This window comes from Spermophilus citellus, assembly GCF_964194105.1.
Source record: "Spermophilus citellus genome assembly, chromosome: 13".
Classification (NCBI taxonomy): Eukaryota; Metazoa; Chordata; class Mammalia; order Rodentia; family Sciuridae; genus Spermophilus; species Spermophilus citellus.
The window spans coordinates 96,798,212-96,822,255 of NC_138193.1; the positions used below are offsets into that span (position 1 = coordinate 96,798,212).

Here is a 24,044-nt window from a genome sequence, read left to right on the forward strand (position 1 = left end):
GGGGCATTTCTAGGTGATCAGTTTTGTACATTTTAAACATTTATTAGATACTGCCTTTGCTGCTTGAAATGGCTGTTATTCACTCAACAGCAGTATGTGAGAGTTCATACGGCTTTATATTTTTGTTACATAAATAATAGTTTTCAGACTTAACTTTTTCTCATTTGATGAGTGTAATAGGGTAAATTTATATTTTCATAGCTTTTAATTATAGAATAAAACAGATACTAAAAATATTTATAGCTTAGTGAATTATTATATAGTAAACACCTAATACTCATCACCTAGGTGAAAAGTAGACTCTTATCAGTCCATAGAGGCTATATGTGCCATTACCACTCATTTAGTTATGCTGATTGCAGATCTCCTTTCCTAGTCTGTGACTTGTCTTACCATCTTTCTCATGAGTCTTTTGATACATAGATTGCTCATGTAGGTTAATTTATCAGTCTTATTTTTGTTTGTGCTTTTTTTTTTTACTTAGAAAATCTGTTCTTAAAAATATTTTTTAGGGGGCTGGGATTGTGGTAGAGTGCTTGCTTGCCTAGCATGCACGAGGCACTTGGTTTGATCCTCAGCACCACATAAATGTAAAATAAAGATATTGTGGCCACCTAAAACTTAAGAATAAATATTAAAAAAAATGTTTTTTTAGGAGCTGGGCATGGTGGGGCATGCCTGTAATCCCAGCTTCCTACGAGGTTGAAGCAGGAAGGATTGCAAGTTTGAGGCCAACCTAGAGAAGTTCTGTCTCAAAATAAAAAGGGTTGGGGATATAGCTCAGAAGTAGAATGAGTCTGAGTTCAGTCCCCAGTTTTTTTTTTTTTTTTAAAGTATGCACACATGTACCTTTGTGCGCACATGCATGCACACACATAATTGCAGGGAGGTAGGGGTGTGGATCAGTAGTAGAGTGCTTGCCTAGCTTACTGGGCCTTAGGTTATATCCCCTACACTAAAAAGAAAACAAAATAACCCCCCCCACACACATTTAAATGACTACTGTAATAAAAACTTATTGCTAAAGACAAATAGGCACTTCACAAAAAAGGAAACACATGGCCAACAAACATGAAGAGATGCACATCATCATAAGTACTTGAAGAAATGCACATCAAGACTACAATGAGTTGACATATACCCATACTATTTGCCAGATTTGCTAAACCCAGTGGGCTAAGCATTGGAGATGTGAATCCACACGCTCTCTAATACATCGATGACAGGAATGTACTCAGGTGAACTTTCAAAACAGATTGGCAGTTCCTCTTCTAGGTGTACACCCAAGATAAACTCTACCCTTGTGCAATAAGAGACAGGTTCAAGAATGTGTAAACATGGCCTGTAATATGGGAAAAAAAAAAAAAAAAAACTTACTGGAAATAACCCAGATTTCCATCAGCAGGGGAGTAGATGATTAAAATGTAGTTTATAGGCTTATGTAACAGTCAGAATGAATGAGCAACAGCAACACACAACCTAGGATCAATCCCAAAGGCTTATCTATACTAAGGTCCCTTTTCTGTTTATTTGTATAATTCACTCTATAATTTACTGTTTTTTAGAACATTCATAGAGTTGTACAACTATCATTAGTGTCTAATTTCAGAACATTTTCATCACCCCAAAACAGGAACTCTGTACCCATTAGCAGTAACTTCCTATTTTCCTCCCCACCAATCCTTGGAAACCAATTATTTATTTCTTTGTTTTAGATTTACCTATTCTGGAAATTTCGTATAAACAGAATCTTGTGATATGTGGCCTTTTGTGACTGACTTCTTTAATTTGTTACATTTTCATGGTTCATCCATGTTGTAGCATGCATCAATACTTTTTTATTTTTATTTAAAAAAAATTTTTTTTAGGGCTGGGTATGTAGCTCAAGCGGTAGCGCGCTCGCCTGGCATGCGTGCGGCCCGGGTTCCATCCTCAGCACCACATACAAACAAAGATGTTATGTCTGCCGAGAACTAAAAAAATAAATAAATATTAAAAAAGATTCTCTCTCTCTCTCTCTCTCTCTCTCTCTCTCTCTCTCTCTCTCTCTCCTTTCTCTCTCTCTCTCCTCTCTGTCTCTTTAAAAAAAATTTTTTTTTAGTTGTCAGTGGACTTTATTTATTTATATGTGGTGCTGAGAATCTAACCCAATTCCTCACACATGCTAGGCAAGTGCTTTACTACTGAGCCACAACTCCAGCTCTCAATATATTATTATTTTTTAAATATTTATTTATTTATTTTTTTAGGTGTAGATGGACACAGCACAATGCCTTTATTTTTATGTGGTGCTGAGGATCGAACCTGGGTCCTACCCGCGCTAGGCAAGTGCTCTACCACTGAGCCACAATCCCAGCCCCATCAATATATTATTTTTATGGCCGAATAGTATTCCATTTTATGGATATTCCACAATTTGTATGAATATATCATAATTTGATTCCAGCATCATTTGTTGAAAAGACTGTCCTTTCTCCACTGAATTAATTTGTCATGTTTGTTGAAAATCAGTTGACCAATTTGTTCTATTAATTTGTATTGCTATCCATGTGCCAATACTATGCCCTCTTTATGACTAATGTCTCCGTAGGAAGTTTTAATACATTGCTGGATTTAATTTGCATTTGTGTATTTGTGTGTATATGTGTGTGATGCTGTTTTCTGTGGTGCTGGGGATTTAACCTAGGACATCACACATGCTAGCATGTGCTTTATCACTGAGCTGTATACCCTCAGTCTGATTTGCTAATATTTTGTTGAGTCTTCTGCACCTGTGTTCACAAACACTGATTGGTAGTTTTCTTTTTTGTACTTCCTTCCTTTGGTGTTGTATTTGGGTAGCACTGGCCACAAAATGAATTGGAAAGTATTTCCTTGTCTTTTGTGTTATGGAAGAGATCTTATAGAATTGAGTATGTATATTCCATTTATAAAAGTTTATTCTTAAACACAAATTCATCTCTTTAATAGTTATAGGATCATTCTAGTTATCTGGTTAAGTTTGGGTGAATTTTGGTAATTTGTAGCTTTTGAGTAATCAATTAGTTTTACCTAAGTTGTCATATTTCTGTTTATTGAACAGAATTGTTAATGGTATTCTCATGGTATTTGTTTTTTTTTTTCCTTTTTTAAAAATTTATTTATTTTTTTATTGGTTGTTCACAACATTACAAAGCTCTTGACATATCATATTTCATACATTAGATTGAAGTGGGTTATGAACTCCCAATTTTACCCCAAATGCAGATTGCAGAATCATGTGGGTTACACATCCACATTTTTACATACTGCCATATTAGTGACTGTTGTATTCTGCTACCTTTCCTATCCCCTACTATCCCCCCTCCCCTCCCCTCCCATCTTCTCTCTCTACCCCATCTACTGTAATTCATTTCTCTCCTTGTTTATTTTCCCATTCCCCTCACAACCTCTTATATGTAATTTTGTATAGCAATGAGGTCTCCCTTCATTTCCATGCAATTTCCCTTTTCTCTCTCTTTCCCTCCCATCTCATGTCTCTGTTTGGTATTTGTTTTATTTTTTATTTTTTTAAAGAGAGAGTGAGAGAGGAGAGAGAGAGAGAGAGAGAGAGAGAGAGAGAGAGAGAGAGAGAGTTTTTAATATTTATTTTTTAGTTCTCGGCGGACACAACATCCTTGTTGGTATGTGGTGCTGAGGATGGAACCCGGGCCGCATGCATGCCAGGTGAGCGCGCTACTGCTTGAGCCACATCCCCAGCCCTGGTATTTGTTTTAATGTTCATGGATTCTGTGGTAATACCCCCTCTTTCATTAGTGATGTTGGTAATGTATGCTTTTATTTTTGTATTTTGTCTTGTTGTATCAGTTTTATTGATCTTTTCAAAGAATCAGGTTTTGGTTTCATTGATTTGTCTTTTTCTTAGTGAGTTTTAGTTTAAATCCATTATGATAAAATACCTTCTATGATTTCAGTTCTTTTGAATTTGCTAATGTTTGTTTTATGGTTCAAGATATGATCTTTCTTGATGCATATGCATTTGGAGAAAATGTGCATTTTGTCATTGTTGGGTACAGTGTCCTACAGAGAACAAGCATCTAGTTGGCTGATGAATTGCTCTTTCCATGTCTTCCTCACTACCTTTTCCCCACTCTTCAGTGAGGTTGTTTTATACACTAATACAGTTGGATTGTTTTGTTGTAGTCTGCATTTTATCCTGGAATCTTTTTGATATGATATAGATTTGCATAAATTTGGGTCACTGTTTGTGTTGTAGAGTTCAGTAAGTGTTGACAAATGCATAATATCATATATCCACCATTGTAGTATCTTAGACAATAGTTTCATTGCCCTAAAAATTTCTCTGTGCTTCATCTGCTCAGTTTTCATTACCCCTAAAGCTCACCAGCCACTGATAATGTTTTGTTTTCTTTAGTTGGTGTTACAATTCAGATCATGCAGTATTAGCCCTCTTAGTCTGGCTTTTTTCACTTAGTAATATGCATTTAAGCTTTTTTATATTGTTTCATGGCTTGATATGTCATACTTTTTATTGATGAACAATATTCTGTTTATGGAAATACTGCAGATTATTTATACATTCATCTGTTTAGGGGCATTTTTTGTTTTTTCCAGTTTTAGGCAATAAAGAATTAAGTTAGATAAACATTTGATGCAGTTTTTATGTGGATGTAAATTTTCAGTTTAGCTGGGTAAATGCTAGTAGTGTAATCACTGGATCGTAGGTAGGACCACATTTAACTTTGTGAGAAATCGCCTACTGTCTTTCAATGTGACTGCGCAGTCTCACCAGCAGTAGACCAGAGTTCCTTGTGTTCTTCATCCTTCTCAACATTTGATATTGTTGGATTTTTGAATTATAGTTCTTCTAATATTGATATATAGTGTTATCTCTTTATTGTTATAATTTGTAATTTCCTAATAACAAATGCTGTTGAACATCTTTTCTCTTGTTTGCCATCTCTATATCTTCTTTGGTGAGGTGTTTGATCTGATTTTTTTTCTTTTTTGAGAAAAAGGAAAAAGAAGGTTTATTGCATTGCTAGCAAAGGAAAATCACAGGGGACTCCTGTTCCAAAGGCTGTGATTCTTTTCTTTTCTTTTCTTTTTTTTTTTTTAGTATCTGGGATTGAATTCAGGGCACTCAACCACTGAGCCACATCTCCAGCCCTGTTTTATATTTTATTTAGAGATGGGCTCTCACTGAGTTGCTTAGTGCCTTCCTTTTGCCAAGGCTGGCTTTAAACTGTCTCAGTCTCCTGAGCCTCTGGGATTACAGGCATGTGCCACTGCACTTGGTAAGGCTGTGATTCTTCTTTTTTTTTTTTTTTAAATTTATTTTTTAGTTGCAGTTGGACACAATACTTTTATTTTAAAGTGACGCTGAGAATCGAACCCAGGGCCTTGCACATGCTAGGTGAGCGCTCTACTGCTGAGCCACAACCCCAGCCCCAAGGCTGTGATCCTTTTTTTTTAAATTTTGATTTTTTAGTTGTAGTTGGACACAATACCTTTTTTTATTTATTTTTATGTGGTGCAGAGGATCAAATCTAGGGCCTCGCACGGGCTAGGTGAGTGCTCTACCCCTGAGCCACAGTCCCACCCCTAAGGCTGTGATTCTTGATCAGATCTTTTGATCATTTTTTAATTGGGCTGTTTTCTTATTTTTGAGTTTTCAGAGTTTTTTTTTATTTTTAATTTTAATTTTAATTTTAATTTATTTTTTTAAAGAGAGGGAGAGAGAGAGATAATTTCTTAATATTTATTTTTTAGTTATCGGCGGACACAACATCGTTGTTTGCATGTGGTGCTGAGGATCGAACCCGGGCCGCACGCATGCCAGATGAGCGTGCTACCGCTTGAGCCACATCCCCAGCCCTAGAGTTTTTTTTTTTTTTTTTTTTTTTAATATTATTTGGATACAAGTCTTTCCTCAGGTAAAATATTAGTTTTGAAAATATTTTCTCTCTGTGGTCTGTCCTCTCATTTTCCTAGCAGTATCTTTTGTGATCAGTTGATTTTTTTTTTTTTTTTTTTTTTTTGTAATAGGGGTTGAATCCAGCAACACACTACCACTGAGCTACATTTCCGACCCTTTTAAATTCCTTTTAAATTTTTTTATTTTTAGATAGGGTCTTGCTAAGTTGCAGACTGGCCTTGAACTTGAGATCTCCTGTCCCCACCTTCTGAATAACTGGGATTATAGCTGTGCACCACTACACTCAGACTTAGAGCAGTTAATTTTGATAAAATTCAACTTATCAATTTTTTAATTTCATGGATTGCTGCTTTTGTGGTACATTTAAAAACTTGTTAATTCAGTTTAGTTTTGGGTTTAGAACATCAAATAGCCTCTACAACTTCCAATTTTAGCTTCTCTCAGATTTACTTACGTTCTCAGAGCTTGTTCTCTGGTCTTGTCGCTTTGTAGACTAAGCCTGTGTTCAGAGTCTTTAGGTGGAAAGAAGCTCCTGCCTGACTAGGGTTATTAGGACTCACTGAAGGTTAGACAAGTTTAAGTAAATACACCTAGTGTAGATACACTTTTGTATGGCTGCAGGATAAACTACAGGGAAAAGGGAGTGGAGAGTTCTGAGATCATGAGGTCATAGAATTTTATTTGTTCATTAATGTGCATGAAGATTTTGGCAATTGAAATGGGAAAAAAAGGGTGGATATGAGAGTGATTATGAGGAAGGAAATGTCAGGGTTTGAAATTAGAGTTGGCGTGTGAAAGGAATGATAGGGAACCATTGGTCATCTGTGAGTTGTAAGGCTAAGAAAAGGCTGAGTGCCAGGAGTCCAAGTGGAAGGAAGTAGAGAGATGTGCTTACGTTTGTGAAAGTGTTAGTGTTAGTTTACAAAGGTCATGTCAGAATGACAAGGGCGTATAATAGCTATGGTAGTAGGATTGGTTGGTTCCTTGCTGGATATGAAACTGTTAAAAGCAGAATTACAAAGATACAGATATTAGTATACATAAAGCACTGATCTAGGGACATCAATTATACTAATCTTTTATGTGTTCCCCATAAACTTGGATTTTATGTAATCGAATTATGAGCTTGGTTAAATGAAAAGACTTGATGTCTTAATCCCCCCAGTAGCTGACTCAGATAAGGATTTCAGTGCAAGTATTTTATTTTGGAGGAAAAACCAATAGAGGAGTGTGAAGTGAGATAGGAAAGGGAAGATAGCAAATAAGGGGTTTGTTATAAAGCACATTGCCTTAGTAATGACAGGCCTATTCCCACTGGAACACCAAGAGTCAGTGTAAAACGTGTCTCAGAGAGGGTGAGGTAGCTGTAGTATTTATACACCACCTCCATCAGTCACTGGCTAAGATTGTTTTATGGGGTGGTAGAGCTATATATTTATTTTTATATGCACTTATAAATATATATTAAATATATAATATATAAATATATGTTATAATAATATATATGTAAATATATATTTATTTGTATTTTAGGCCTAGCCATACAGGAAACAAGGTGAATTCCAGAGATTAGAGAAAGTCTTAGGTTTAATTAAAAAAAAAGGAGAGGGCAGCTGCAGTTAGTCCAGTGGACATGGAATTGGTAAAAGGTAGGGGTCTTGGGGGAGAGAGCATCCTTCTTTCTGACTCTTTCCTTAGTACTCTGTCAGTTCCAGCATCTTCAACTCATTTTCTTTTCTTTCTTTCTTTTTTTTTTTTTTTTTTTTGGTCCAACTCATTTTCTACAGACCATCTTTTAAAAACTTTATTTCAGGTTTAAATGAGTGATCACAGTAGCACATACAGACTGACTCCAGGTGCCCTTTTTGGAACATTAAAGTCTGAGTTCTGCGAGAGTCCCCCCCATGTCAACCAACATTTCCTTACCAGTCTTATTTCTTTCTTTTCTTTTCTTTTTTTTTTTTTTAAAGAGAGAGTGAAAGAGGAGAGAGAGAGAGAGAATTTTTAATATTTATTTTTTAGTTCTCGGGGGACACAACATCTTTGTTGGTATGTGGTGCTGAGGATGGAACCCGGGCCGCACGCATGCCAGGCGAGCGTGCTACCGCTTGAGCCACATCCCCAGCCCCCACCAGTCTTATTTCTTATTGCAGTTCTGGAGATTATACCCCAGGGGTGCATTACCACTGAGTTACATCTCCAGGTCTTTTTTAAAATTTTGGCCTTGAACTTGGCCCTAATCACTGGGATTATAGGTGTGGATCACCATGCTCAGCTTCTTTACCAGTCTTATACTTGGCCCCCAAGTTCAGCACTCTCAAGATCCCTTTTCAGGTATGTTCTCCCAGTTCCTGCCAGTTCATATCAGGTTCAGCAGCTCTTTTGGTAAATCAGTCCTTTCTACCAGAAGCAGGGATAGTTAGTTATCTCCTTATTTCAAAATGCCAAGACTGGCCCCTAGTTATTAGTCTAGAAGCGGTAAAGGAGGCAGGGTAGGATCAGGGAGGCACATTATGTTTTGAGAATTTGCATCTCAGAGGAAGTCTTTACATAGTCCTTGAGTAGGAGAGACTGCCATTTTGTAGCAAGAGGAAGAGAACTCAGCTAACAATTTCTTTTTTTCTTTTAATATTTATTTTTTAGTTATAGATGGACACAATGTCTTTATTTTACTTTATGTGGTGCTGAGGATTGAACCCAGTGCCTCTTGCATGCTCGGTGAGTGCTCTACAGCTGAGCCACAACCCCAGCCCTAACAATTTCTTGTATTGCACAGATTTCCTATAAATTTTCTGCCCCACCTCACACACAGCCTCCCCAATTATCAATATTTCTCATCAGAGAGGTACTTTTGTTATAGTCAGTGAACCTATATCGACATATCATAATCACTCAAAGGCCATGGTTTATTTTGGGGTTTACTTTTGTTGTACATTCTGTGAATTTGCTCCAATTGTATAAAGACATGTATGCACCATTGTAGTATCATATAGAGTAGTTTCAACAGCCCCACAAATCCTCTGTGCTCTGCTGATTCATAGCCTTCCCCCAAATCTCAGCAACCACTGATTATATATAGTTTTGCCCTTTTCAGAATGCTTTGTAGTGTGTGTGTGTGTGTGGGGGGGTGTGGGGGATGGGGGCAAAGCACTGTCATATATTTGTATAGTTCCTTCATATCTTTTATTTTTTGCAGTACTGGGGATGCTCTATCACTGAGCTATATCAGCAACCCTTTTTATTTTGAGAGAGGGTCTTGCTAAGTGGCTGAGGCTGGCCATGAACTTTGAATTTTAGACCCTCCTGCCTTAGCCTCCCCAGTTGCTGGGGTTACAGGTGTGTGCCCCCAAGCCCTACTTCTTCCTGTCTTTGAATGGCTTGATAGCTCATTTCTTTTTAATGCTGAATAACATTCCATAATTTATCTACTTACCTGCTAAAGGAAATCTTGGTTCCAAATAATGCTGTTTTAAATATCTGTGTGCAGGTTTTTGAATGAATATGTTTCAGCTCCTTTGGGTAAATATCAAGGAGTCTTGATTGCTGGATTGCATGGTAATAGTCATGTTTAGTTATTTAAGAAACTATGATATTTTCAAAGTGAGTATATATCGTTTTGCATTCCCACCAGCAATGAATTGAGTTCTTGTTGTTCTGCATCCTTCTCAGCATTTGATGTTTACTGAGAACACTGGTTCTCAGTTTTGGCCATTTTTAACAAGTGTATAGTGATGTCTCCTTGTTTTAATTTTCATTTCTCTAATGACACATTGAATCTGAGTGCTTTTTAGATGCACACTTGCCATCCATGTATGTTTCGTTTAGTGGGGTGTCTTTTTAGATCTTTTGCCCATTTTTTTCATCAGATTGTTTTCTTATATTGAATTTTAATAATTCTATATTTTGGACAACAGTTCTTTATCAGATATGTTTTTTAACAAATTTTCTGTCCTACTCTGTGGCTTGTCTTTCCATTCTCTTAACAGTATCTTTTGCAAAGCAGAACTTCTAAGAATAATTGGAAAAAAATATATATATTTTTTGCAGTACTAGTGATTTAACCTGGGGCCTTGTACATCTACTATTGAGCTACACCCACTACCCTTTTAAATTTAATTTTTGAGACAGGGTCTCGATAAGTTGCCCAGGTTGGTCTACAGGTGTGTGCCACCATGCCCAGCTGGCACTTTTTAAATTTAATGAAGTCCAGTTTATCACTTCTTTCATGGATCATTCCAGTCATGTTATCACTATAAAATCAGCAGCACACCCAAGGTCATCTAGATTTTCTCCTGCGTTGTTTTGAGGAGTTGGTGTAGTTTCATGTTCTAAAATTATGCCTGTGATCCATTTTGAGTTAATTTTTGTGAAGGGTATAAGGTCTCTGTCTAGATTCATATTTTTGCATGTGGATGTCCAGTCCTTCCAGTAACATTTGTTGAAAAGACCATCTTTCCTCCGCTGAATTTCCTTTTTAATAGTATTTATGTGAATCTATTTCTGGGGACTCTTTTCAGTTCTCTTGATAAGATTTTCCCCCCTTCTTCTTCTATTTTTTTAAACCAATACCACACTGTAACTTTATAGTAAGTCATGAAGCCATGTAGTCTCATTTCTCCACCCTTTTCTTCAATATTGCATTGATTGTTCACAGTCTTTGTCTTTCTGTATAAACTTTAGAATCAGATTGTCAACATCCACAAAATAAATTGCTGGGAGTTTGATTTGTATTGTATTAAAACTGGAATCAAGTTAGGAGGAACTGGCATCTTGATAATACTTAATTTTCCTATTTATGAACATGGAATTAATTTTAATTTAGTCAATTCTACTTTGATTTCTTTCATTGGAGTCTTATAGTTTTTCTCATACTAATTTTTACATGTTTTGCTAAATTTATACCCCCAAGTATTCATTTTTTGGGGTGCTAATGTAAGTGGATTGTGTTTTATTTTCACTTTATTATTTTTATTGTGCTATTGTCCTTTTAATTCTACTTGTTCATTAGTATATAGGAAGGTGATAGACTTTTGTATATGTACCTTGTATCCTGCAACATTGCTGTGATTGCTTACTAGTTCCAGGAGTTTTTTGTCTTCGACTTTTTGCATAGATAATCATATCACCTATGAAACAAAGACAGTTTTATGTCTTCCCTGCCAATTTGTGTGCCTTTAATTTTCTTTTCCCACATTTTTGACCCCTGTAGTTTTCTAGTGCCAGCAGCTTTTCCTACCATGTTGCCTTCTCTGAGATTATCTGTGGACTGTTGTGGGAGAGAATGGAGAGGAAAAAACCTGGGGGAATTTCTCCCACTCTTTCAGTGCTTTATATCTCTTTTCTTCCCTTTGAGCAGAACCAAAGGGTTTTCTCCTGGACTTTTTCTGTTTGTACCACAATACTGTTTGGGGGTCCTGGCTGTATTGACTTTAGGTCTGGGGATTCAAGAGAGAAAAAAGGCAAATTAGTAGATCTTGATTAACTCCATCATGTATTCTATGCAGATTTTATAGTTATATTTATTTATTTATTTTTTTAATCTCTTTTCTTTCTTCCTTCCTTAAAGAGAGAGAGAGAATTTTTAATATTTATTTTTTAGTTTTCGGCGGACACAACATCTTTGTTTGTATGTGGTGCTGAGGATCGAACCCGGGCCGCACACATGCCAGGCTAGCGCGCTACCACTTGAGCCACATCCCCAGCTCCTATAGTTATATTTAGTGGATAAGATTGTATGTGTTCACCCCATTTTACCAGGATCCAAACTTGCTGGAGATGAGTGCTTCTGCCTCAGATCAGCCTCAGATCTGCTGCAGCTGCCTGTTGCCCCCCCATGGGAGGGGTTAGCTTTCCAGGCCTTTCTTTGTTAAGGAACATTCAGTCAGTGGAGGGCAGTTTTCTAGAGAAGCAGCAGCTGTGGGAAGATAGCACCTCAGCCACTGGGGTCTGGTTCAGGTCAGAACAGTGAAAGGGAACCTGGACTGGTAGGGCAGCATCTGCTGTGTTGTCGTACTGTGTTCTTCTGCCCTTTAATTTATTTATTTATAATTTTTTTTAGTTGTTGATGGACCTTTATTTTATTTATTTATATTCGGTGTTGAGAATCCAGCTCAGTGTCTCACACATGCCAGGCAAGTGCTCTACTGCTGAGCCAAAACCCCAGCCCTAGCCCTTCATTCTGCCTTGACTGAGCTGTTTCAAGATTCACAAGTGGGATTTGCTCACCTTGCCTTTTGCATTCTATGTGATTTCATTGTATATCCTGAGTTACTTAAACAGCTTCATAAGGAATTTTCCTTTTTTCCTTTCCTCCTTTTCGACCTTTTCCTTCCCTTTTCTCTTCTTCTTCCTTTTCCTCCTCTCTTTATCTTTCCTTTTTTTTTTTTAAGCAAATAAACATATCTTTACACATTTTTACTGGGATAAAGTTAGTATACATTTAAAAATTTAGTAGCTATTACTTTTCAAAATGCTGTGTCAGTATACATGCACTGACAGTTTGAGTGTCTGTTTTCTTATTGCCTCCAAGCATTCATTTAAACATTTAAAAACTAATGTAGGTAGGGCTGGGGATGTGGCTCAAGCAGTAGCGTGCTCGCCTGGCATGCGTGCGGCCCGGGTTGGATCCTCAGCACCACATACCAACAAAGATGTTGTGTCCGCCGAGAACTAAAAAATAAATATAAAAAAAAATGCTTAAAAAAAAAAAAAACTAATGTAGGGGCTGGGGATGTGGCTCAAGCGGTAGCGCGCTCGCCTGGCATGCGTGCGGCCCGGGTTCGATCCTCAGCACCACATACAAAGATGTTGTGTCCGCCAAGAACTAAAAAATAAATGTTAATAAATTCTCTCTCTGTCTCTCTGTCTCTCTGTCTCTCTCTCTCTCTCTTTAAAAAAAAAAACCTAATGTAAATACAAACATAAAATATACTTAATTTTCTAAAGATTGCCAAGCAACACAGCACCAAATTAAATCTTTTTTTTTTTTTTAAATTTTATTGTTTTCTACTTTCATCTTTCTTTTTTTTTTTTTAAAGAGAGAGTGAGAGAGGAGAGAAAGAGAGAGGGAATTTTTAATATTTATTTTTTTAGTTCTCGGCGGACACAACATCTTTGTTGGTATGTGGTGCTGAGGATCGAACCCGGGCCGCACGCATGCCAGGCGAGCGCGCTACCGCTTGAGCCACATCCCCAGCCCAAACTTGTGATTCTTCTGCCTCAGCCTTAGTGGTGGTGTCTACCACCACTGTGGGCTACAAATTGTGTGTGTGTGTGTGTGTGTGTGTTAGGAATTGAATCCAGGGCTCTTACCACTGAGCCATATCCCCAGCCCTTTTTAAATTTTAAGACAGGGTCTTGCTAAGTTGCTTAGGGCCTCGCTAAATTGCTGAGGCTGACCTTGAATTTGGCAATCCTCCTGCCTCAGCATCCAGGGTTGCTGGAATTACTGGTGTGCACACAGCACTCAGCTACAAATGTGGTTTTATTTTGAAATTTACTTCTCATCTTTGTTTATATACACATGTAACTGTTAAGTAATTGAACTATAAGTAAAATTTGGTGTTCTAATTCTGCCACATGATACATCATAAGCAGTTTGGTTGGTTTGTTTTTTCCCTCCTCCCTCCTCCCTCCCTCCTTTTTTGAGATGGGGTCTCACCATGTTGCCTAGGCTGATCTGGAACTTCTGAACTCAAATGATTTTCCCTCAGCCTCCCAAGAGCTGGGACTACCCAGTTTAATAATAATAATAGTAATAGTAATAATACTAATAATACTACTACTAATAATTATTATTTATATTTATTTTTTAGTTGTAGTTGGACACAGTACCTTTATTTTATTTATTTATTTTTATGTGGTGCTGAGGATCAAACCCAGGGCCTTGACATGCTAGGCAAGCGCTCTACCGCTGAGCTACAGCTGCAGCCCTTAATAATTATTTTTAAAAGAACTAATTGTAGTTTTACGTTATAGGCCAAATTTAGTGGATTTTTAAAAAAAATATTTATTTTTAGTTGTTGGACACAAAACCTTTATTTATTTATTTATTTTTATGTGGTGTTGAGGATTGAACCCAGAGCCTCACAGGAGTTAGAAGAGCACTCTATCTAGAGGAGCTGAGTCACAACCCCAGCCTGAGGATTTTTAAATACTATGAATAGTTTTACATACCATACAGAAAATCATCACAAGAGTATAATTTCCTAAAGTAATTAAAACATTTGATACCTTGTTTCTGAAGTGGGAGTATCAGGAGTATCTCTGTAGTTGAATAGTGTTTAATTATTTTTCATAGAGTCAACTCTTACTTGGAGTTATTTTTTTCTGAAATCAGTAAGAGGAAAATCTAATATGCATGAAAATACTTTTTTGAAATTTTCTTAACAAAGGTTAACCTAGAATTCTGTCCGTAAGTCCAGCATGGCCAGGTTTTTTTCTTCCTGTTGGAAATGGTTACTTCTGAAGTTGATCATCAGGCCCAGCAGTTGGCTTTTGTTCAGGGCCTCTTTTTGAAGAAAGAAAAGCACTTATCATTACACAGCCTGGGGGTGTTTACCTTTGGAGGCCAGAGGGAACTTCGACTCAGTGGTGAAGTGCAGTTTGCTTTCTTCTCCTGCAGAAGGGACAGGGGTGTAATTGCCCATCTTGAAGGAGTGTTCCCTCTTCCTTTCCCCTCCCCCTACTCTTCCCTGTGTGTCTTCTTCCTGCCTGCCTCAGCTGAGAGCATATACTTAGTTGAATTTGTAATTTTTCGACTAGGTAGTTTCAAAACAGTAACAAAATTAAAGCCCAGTTTATGTAACAGATGTATGTTTGTTTGTTTTTGCATGCTTGGGATCAAACCTAGGGCCTCAAGCACACTAGGCAATAGAACAGGTGTTTTTAACAATATTTGTTCCTTATAGATGTGATATGACCATTTCATATGGTATCCCTTTGATGGATATTTTTATGTGTTATTTGATTCAGGTTTGTGATAATTGTCTGTGGGACTTAAAGATATATTTTGTCAATTCAGATAAGTAAATTTCAGAAGTGTCTATTTTCTGCTTTATTGGTTTTAGAAGCCAAAAACTTTCTTAAAATAATCAAATTTCATTTCTCATTAATTACAAATGAGATGCTCCCACACTAGATTTATAAATTACCTGTGTAGTGGTAATAATAATTGTAATAATAATAGCAGCTAGCCTTCGACCTGTGCCTGTTTAGGCCAGGTGCTGTCTAATGAATTACTTTATTTAATCCTCTCACATGAATGCAAACTCCATGCAGGTGAGGACTTTGTCTTTCATTCATACAAATGCCACATAAGAACTACTCAATAAATATTTGTCCAGTGAATGGTTAGTGGAGTTTGAATAGTTCGAATGCTATTTTAGCAGTGAGGAGTGAATCTTACTTTGTGGAGCATTGTGGGATGATTGTTGTCATTGTGACAGTGGAGATATAGTATCTTAATTATAGCCAGATGTGCAGTAATTCGGTGTTAATTATTATTGCTGTAGGTCAGGTTGGCAAACTTTTTTTTTTTTTTTTTTTTTTTGGTAAAAGGACAGACAATGGTATTTTAGACTTGGAAGGCCAAATGTTCTCTGTGACACAAATGCTCTCTGTGACATTTACTCCAGTCTGCTGTTGCATCATGAAAGCAGCCTTAGACCATATAGAAATGGATTATTGTGACTGTGTTCCAATAAAACTTTCATTTGCAGCTGAGTGCAGTAGTGCATGCCTATAATCCCAGCTACTCAGGAGTCGGAGGCAGGAGGATCACAAGACCATCCTGGACAACTTAGGCTGTGTCTCAAAATAAAGAATTAAAAGGGATGGGGATGTAGCTCAGTCAACCACATACTGGAGTAAATGTCACAGAGGTTTTTTTGTTGTTGTTGTTTGTTTTGAGGTTGAGTCTCACTGTGTTGCCTAGGTTAACCTCCAATTCTTGGGCTCAAGTGATCCTCCCATCTCAGCCTCCTGAGTAGCTGGGACCACAGTCATGCACCAACTTGCGTAGCTCAATGCATGTAAAGAGTTTTAACAAGTGTCTGGCATAGCCTGAATCTGTCAACATAAACTGCTATTATTATGTAATAGAAAAGTTATATTTAGGAGCTCTTTGGGTTTGGGAATGAATACCTTTTTTGTTTAATATTGTTTAACATACAAACAATGTTTTTATCTATGTCTTTTAAGTATAGATGGACTGTTATGTTCTTTATTATAGCCTTTCATTATATTATTTTCTAAATTATATTTAGTAATATGTTTATGCAAAACAGTGGTGATATGGGACACAATGTCTCAGCTGATGCAGGACTCTACAGAGAAAATAGTTAAGTTAGAAATAAGGCATAACCCCATATTTTCATCATGTTTATAAACTGATTTAAGTATTGGCTGTTTAATATTTTAGAAGTTCTCAAATAAAGTGACAATGGTTTATCTTTTCATACATCAGGCTCCCACTTTATTTTTATTGATTCAGTCTTAAAATGTACACATTCAGCCTGGTTTCCTGTAACTCTTCACAACAGAATGATGTGCACTTGTTCTAATTGTTCAATTATACAGTAGCTTATTGTGTCTTTCTTTGTTTCTAGGATGATTGAGGAAGGTGGGAACAAGCGGAAGACCGGGGCAGAGAAGAGGCAGCTGTTCATAGAAATGCGTGAGTCTCCAGTCCTCCTAAGTGTTGAGTCTTTTTTTTTCCTCTCATGATCAGTCATAGCTTTAATCAGAAGATTTATATCACAACTGTAGAAATGGAAGAATGGGAGTTGGAGGACTCCAAGCCAGAACTTACATTTTAATTAAATTGATTTGAGTTGCTTTCGTAAGTACCGTCATAAATAATAATGTCACCTGGAATACCTGTGATCTTAAGTCGCACCAGTTAGTTTAGACCTCTTGCTGTAACTTTGTTGTTACCATGAGCTTGTAGATGGTGGTAAGTAGTTAATGATTAATACATTATATAAATTATCTTCCACTAGATATCAACCCTAAGGTAGAGAGTTAGGGTAATAGTGTTAGATTAGTAGCTAGAGCTGATGGGAAAACTGAAATGAATGAACTGTACTTTCCAATTCAAAATCTGTGAAAAAAGTATATTTTTATATAAAAAACAACAAAAATGAAAGATTTCAGAGAGCAAGGGACTGTTCTTAGTATTTGAAAGATTATTTTGCTGTGTGACGACTTGTCTTTGTGACCGTGACCAACTCAGATTCCTTTGCCATGATATGGGATTATTGGTCTGGACCAGTGAGTATGAAGCCCTAAAAATATTTTTTACTTTTTTTCAAATGAAATCTTAAAAGGACTATCAACATATTACAAAATTGGTACTGCATGGTTAAAGCAGGAGAGGGGAGGCAGAATCCCAGCCTAGAATAGCCCTGAAGCACTTGGGAGAATTCTAGAATTCTGTGTATCACAGTATAAAATCAATGGATAAGGTCCCAGAAGATCTTTCAACTGTACATATTTTAGTTCAGTGGAAATATGGTTGCAGGAGGTAAAGCTGGGCTCAACCTATATCCATGTTGTCCTGTCAACCGCAGGCTAGGTGATTCTTGTTAGATATGGTGGAGAAGAAATTTTTACCATTTGCTGTGCCTGGGTGGTCTTCAAGGACTTTTATAGTTTGAGTCTAATTGTTTGTCATTCAAGCCAGGTATTTTTTGTCACCTCATCTTCTGCCTCCAAAGGAATCATAGAGTACAGCTGAATTTTACCTTATAAGTTAGTCTTTGTGTGTGTGTGTGTGTGTGTGTGTGTGTGTGTGTGTTTGTACTGGGGATTGAACCACTGGTGCTTTATCACTGAGCTACATCCCAGCCCTTTTTTATTTTGAGGCAGGTCTTGCTAAGCTGTGGAGGGTGGTCTCCAACTTGCAGTCCTCTGCTTTAGATTTCCAAGTAGCCGGAATCACAGGTGTGTGCCACTGTGCCTGGTTATAACTGAGTCTTGAATCTGTCTGTTGCTCAAACCACAGAAGCTTTGAGTCCAGGCTCTGCAGTTAGGCTGCTTGGCTAGGGTATTGTCTTTCTTACCTACTATATAACCTTAGGCAAGTTATTTAATCTGTCTCTGTCTCAGTTTCCTTATCCATGAAATGGAATAGTACTGACTCTATAGAATTTTGAAGATTAAGTGGGACAATGAGGATAAAGCACTTTTCACAGTGCCCGAGCAATAGTGAGTAGTAAACAGTGAATGTGTTTACTACATTTATTTTTTGTCATTATTGCTTTTCTGAATAGAAGCAATGTGTTTCTTATACCTTCTTCCAGACTTGACTCTCAAGTTTGCTATTTATGTGTGCAAGGTTGAACTGTATAAGTTTGTGCCACATCTTTGCTTCAATCCCTTTGGTTACTTTTTATTACCTTTATGAGAAAGTCCTAGCTCCAAAACATGTCTTAGTTCTCTCTTTTGCTTAGTTCACAAGTTCCCAGTTTCTTTCACATGCCTTATGTGTTAGTCAGCTTTTCATTACTGTAATACATACCCCAGAATAATCAGTTTTTAAAGAGAAAATATTTATTTTGGTTTTCAGTTTTAGAGGCTTTAGTCTATTGCTCATTCCTTTTGGGTCTGGGGCAAGGCAGCACATTATAGTGGGGACCCTATGGTGGAGAAAAGCTGCTTATCCAGGACTGGGATTCAAAAGAGAAACAGGAAGAGGCTGAGGCCCCACTCTCCCCTTGAGGGCATACCTGTAGCAACTGGAAGACCTTCCCCTAGTTCCATGGCCTCTAGTTCCATGGCCTCCCAGGAGTGTCAAGCTGGGGACCATGATTTTAGCACATGGACCTTTGGGACACATTTGAGATCCAGACTTGAGCACTGCACATCACATCGTTTCCCAGCAATGCTTACTGACTTTTCTGTGGCTGGATCATGCTGCTTCATGCCTTTGTGCCTTTGTTAATACTGTTGCCTGAACTTCATCTGGCAATCATCTCCTGCTTGCCCTGCAAGGGGTTTTTCCCAGTCAATTTTGGCCCATTTATTGAGAATGCACTGTGTTCCAGGTACTGTTCTGGGTGCTAAGGTGACAGGGGAGAATAAAACACAATTCCTGACTTCAGTTGTGAGGCTCGTGTTTTATTTTGCAAAGGGAAGCAGACAATGAAGGAAACCAAATAAATAGATACAGTGACTCCTGATACTAAATAGTGCCCAGGTGCCTTATATAAATAAACATGAGCACAGGGGGGTGGAGGGAGACAGATATGAATGAATGAATGTGAGGATTTGTGAAGTAGTTCTGCAAAGAATTGGTTCTACTGCTTAGTGAATGTTATCACTCCAGCTCCTTATATTAGTTATTCTCTGTAACAAACTCAAGGATTCAGTCAGCCTGGGAGTTGTTTGCTAAGTGTGGCTTTGTGAGCCTCCCCTTTTTCTTCGCAGGAAGGGGTGCATTGGTGGCCACTGTACCCATTGTTGGAAGCCCCATTTCCTCATTCCCAGTAATATCAATTGACACTCCAGTGTAATTACCTTCTGTGGGTGCCAGTCACTTGCCTGATAGTCACTTGGGTGTATCATCTAGGTGTTGGGTTGATTTTAGTATGTCAATTTTAACTTATTGATCTTTCTGTACTCTTTTATTAGTCTTATTAGGTTAGTTGGTATAGTTCTCCTTAGGTAGGTAACCATACCATTTTTAGAGACTATGATGGGAGAATCATGGGGGCCCAGGAAGGACCTGGGAAAAACGATGTCCAGGCTGATAGCCTGTTGATGAGGTGAAGAAAGGGCTAAGGCAGTAGCACTTGCAAAGGCCCAAAGACGAGAGGCCGTGGCACCGCTGGGTGATTGCATGTAGTCCAGCCTGGTTGGAGTGGGTATGAGGTGCAATTTGAAATGAATGCATGAACTGGGCCTTTTAGTTGGGCTAAAACTGTTTTCTGAACTTGGCTTAATTGTAAGATTTTCTTGGGCACTTGCTAAAAATGAAGGTTTTAGTTGCCTCCCTCCAGATTTTGATTCAGTAAGTAACCTAGAGTGGGGCCTGGAATCTCTCTTTGTTTTTCTGGGGAATGTTTATGGTCAGGTGATATTAATTAACCCTTAGACTCATTATCTTCTGTTGTGATCACAGTTACCATATTGTGTTTCATTCTTTTGCCTTCTGCTACCACACACTCATGTTGGCTCACTATTATTTGTTTTTTGTCTCCTTACTGATAAAAAGGCTTTAAAGTTGATCTGGTTTCCACATTTGTTATTCCCTAAGAACTCTCTCTGCCCTGAAATCAAAGGAGGCAATTGTAGTGCACTAAAATAGCATTTTGGGGTGTATATTTCTTCAACATTTTAATGGAATAGAACTACATTTTTTTTTTTTTAGTGGAAATATAGTTACAGGAAATATAGGAAGCGTCAAGAGAATAAGCTTCAGGCTGGTATCTCAAATAACATCTTAGTATATTGTAGACTTTTTTTAAAAAAAAAATTTATTTTTCAGTTTTAGGTGGACACAATATCTTTATTTTCTTGTATGTGGTGCTGAGGATCGAACCCAGTGCCTCACGCATGCCAGGTGAGCACGCTACCACTTGAGCCACATCCCGAGCCCAATTAAGACTTTTCTAAGGAGAGGGTTTTACAAGTAGTTCAATGCTGTTTTCCTTTGTTGCTAGACTGTCGTTTCCCATAGGAGTTTAAGTTTTGGATACAAGTAGATTTAATAAAATTCTTCCATTTGTCACTATGCTCTTCTTGGGGTTTGTTATCCTATACAACGTACAGCCCATGCCATGAATGAGGAGAACTGTAATGTAGAAGGAAGGGTTAGTTCCTTCCTGTCCTTTTTCCATCTTTCTCTTGTACTCCTGGGATTCCCAGGGCTCTCATATTGCTCCTGTTTGGTGAAGAGCTTACTTGGGGACTGGGGATGTGGCTCAAGCGGTAGCGCGCTCGCCTGACATGCATGCGGCCTGGGTTCGATCCTCAGCACCACATACAAACAAAGATGTTGTGTCCGCTGAGAACTAAAAAATAAATATTAAAAAAATTCTCTCTCTCTCTCTCTCTCTCTCCTCTCACTCTCTCTTAAAAAAAAAGAAAATGTTGGATATCTGGAAAATTTCTAAAAAAAAAAAAAAAAAAAGAAAAAAAAGTTTTACAACTACAGAACACTGAAGGAAGAAATTGAAGAATACCCTAGAAGATGGAAGGATCTCCCATGTTCTTGAATAGGCAGAATTAATATTGTCAAAATGGCCATACTACCCAAAGTGCTATACAGATTTAAGCAATTTCTATTAAGGTACCAGTGATGTTCTTCATAGAAATAGAAAAAGCAGTATGAAATTTATTTGGAAAAATAAGAGGCCCAGAATAGCCAAAGTAATCTTCAGCGAGAAAAGTGAATCAGGAGACCCTTACAATACCAGACCTTAAATTATATTGCAGAGCTATATTAACAAAAATGGCATGGTATTAGCACAAAAACAGAATGAAAACAAATGGTACAGAATAGAAGACACAGAGACAAATCCATACATATAGTTATACTAGATAAAAGCACCACAAACATACATTGGAGAAAAGGTAGTGTCGTCAACAAATGGTTCTGGGAAACTGGAAATCCATTTGTGATAAAATAAAATTAGATCCCTATTTCAGATCCTGCCCAAAACTCAAGTGGATCAAGGACCTAGGCATTAGACCAGAGAACCTGCGCCTGCTAGAAGAAAAAGTAGACCCAAGTCTCCATCATATTGGCTTAGGATCCAAATTCTTCAACAACACTCCTAAAGCACAGAAGTAAGATGAAGAATTGATAAATGGGATGGTATCAAACTAAAAAGCTTCTTCACAGCAAAGGAAACAATCAAGAGAGCCTACAGAATGGGAGAAAATATTTGCCAATGGCACCTCAGAGTATGAGTCTCCAAGATATATAAAGTACTCAAAAAACTTAGCACCACAAAAACAAATAACCTAGTCAATAAATGGACTAAGGAACTGAATAGGCACTTCACAGAAGAAGAAATATGATACGTCAACAGACATATGAAAAAAAATGTTCAACATTATTAGAAATTAGAGAAATGCAAATTAAAACTACACTGAGATTTTAATTTCATTCCAGTAAATGGCAGTTATCAAGAGTACAAGTAACAATAAATGTGGGCGAGGATATGGGGGAAAAGGCACACTCAAACATTGCTTGTGGGACTGCAAATTGGTGCAGCCACTCTGGAAAGCAGTTTGGAAATTCCTCAGAAAACTTGGAATGGAATCACCATCTAACCCAGCTATCCCACTCCTTTGCATATACCCAAAGGACTTCAAATAAGCATATTACAGTGACACGGCCACATCAATGTTTTTTTGTTTTGTTTTGTTTTTTTTTTTAGTTGCTCATGACAATACAATCATCTTGACATATCATACATTTGAATCAAATGGGGTATAATTTCTCATTTTTCCAAGTGTACAGGTAGCAGAATCACATTGGTTATACGGCAACGTATATACATACAGCAATACTAGTGTCTATTTTATTCTGCTGCCCTTCCTATCAATGTTTATAACAGCTCAATTCATAATAGCTAAGCTATGGAACCAACCTGGGTGCCCTTCCACAGATACATGGATAATGAAAATATGGTACATATATACAATGGAATATTACTCAGCCTTAAAGAATAATGAAATTATGGGGCTGGGGATGTGGCTCAAACAATAGCGCGCTCGCCTGGCATGCATGCGGCCGGGTTCGATCCTCAGCACCACATACAAACAAAGATGTTGTGTCCACCGAGAACTAAAAAATAAATATTAAAAAATTCTCTCTCTCTAAAAAAAAAAAAAAGAATGAAATTATGGCCTTTGCTGGTAAATGGATGGAAGTGAAGACTATCATGCTAAGTGAAATAAGCCAATCCCCCAAAACCAAAGACTGAAAGTGTGGATGCTGACTCACAATAGGCGGGGGATAGGGTGGGGGTGGGAGTGGAGGTTCAGTGGATTAGATGGGGAGAATGGGGGGAAGGGAGAGAGGATGGGAATGGGAAAGACAGCAGAATGATTCCTATGTTCATATATGAATACACAACCAGTGTAACTCCACTTTATGTACAACCACAAAAATGGTAAGTTATACTCCATGTATATATGTATGTCAAAATTCATTCTACTGTTGTGTATAATTAAAAATACAAAACGAAAAGATTAAAAAAAAAGTTTTGCATTAGAGATGCACAACTGATAAAATCTGAAAAGCTCAAAAATCTGAAATACTTTTGGTCCCCAGAGTTTTGGATAAGGGATATTCAGCCTGTATTAAAAAAAAAAAAAAAAAAGGGAAGGCTGTTCGGGTGTGATGGTGCATACCTGTAATCTTAGCAACTCAGGAGGTTGAGGCAGGAGGATCTCAAATTCGAGGACAGCTTCAGCAATTTAATGAGGACCTAAGCAAATTGGTGAGACCCTGTTTCAATATAAAAAATAAAAATGGGAGATGTGGCTCATGATTAAGCATCCCTGAGTTAGATCTCCAGTAACCACATCCCCAGGGAAAAAAAAAGTGAAGGCTATCCTAGAGGCAGTGGATGAGGATTCTTATAAAATCCAGAAGCAGGGGCTGGGCTTTGACTCAGCGGCAAGGCCCTGGGCTCGATCCTCAGCACCACATATAAGTAAATAAAATGAAGGTATTGTGTCCAACTACAATTAAAAAACTAAATATTTTTTAAAAAAATCCAGAAGCAGGTAGACATGTGGGAAGTTTTGGAACCTGGTGGGTGGAATGTTGGCACAACAAAGTTTTGATGAACTTCTAAGGTATTGATTATATCTTACTTTCAGAAATTATTTTGGCATGTGACTGCTATTAGATCTTTAAAAGTGGTATCGTGACCAGGACTCCCTACAGTTGCAGAATCCTGGGCTATCTCACTGTCTGAACCTTCTTCTACTGGGTTTTAGAGTGGGGCGTTTTCACAAGAACAGTGGCAAAGGAAAGGAGACTGACACTTGATTCTTCACCAGTACCTGGAACTTTAGGGTAGAGATCTCTGACACATTTGGCTAGAGCATATAGCTTTCTCATTTTCCAAAACTACTTAGCTTT

The 24,044-nt window shown here is 37.6% G+C and overlaps 1 protein-coding gene across 12 annotated transcripts in view; it reads left to right on the forward strand.

The window, feature by feature from the left end:
• Nucleotides 1-24,044, forward strand: part of DTNB (dystrobrevin beta) — a 233,382-nt gene that overhangs the window by 11,886 nt on the left and 197,452 nt on the right. For all 12 annotated transcript variants that reach the window (XM_081265084.1, XM_081265087.1, XM_081265086.1 and 9 more), the window contains exon 2: nt 16,546-16,613. In XM_081265084.1, the coding sequence (XP_081121210.1) occupies nt 16,547-16,613 (67 nt within the window). In that variant the 5' untranslated portion in view covers nt 16,546. The remainder of the gene's footprint in view (nt 1-16,545; nt 16,614-24,044) is intronic.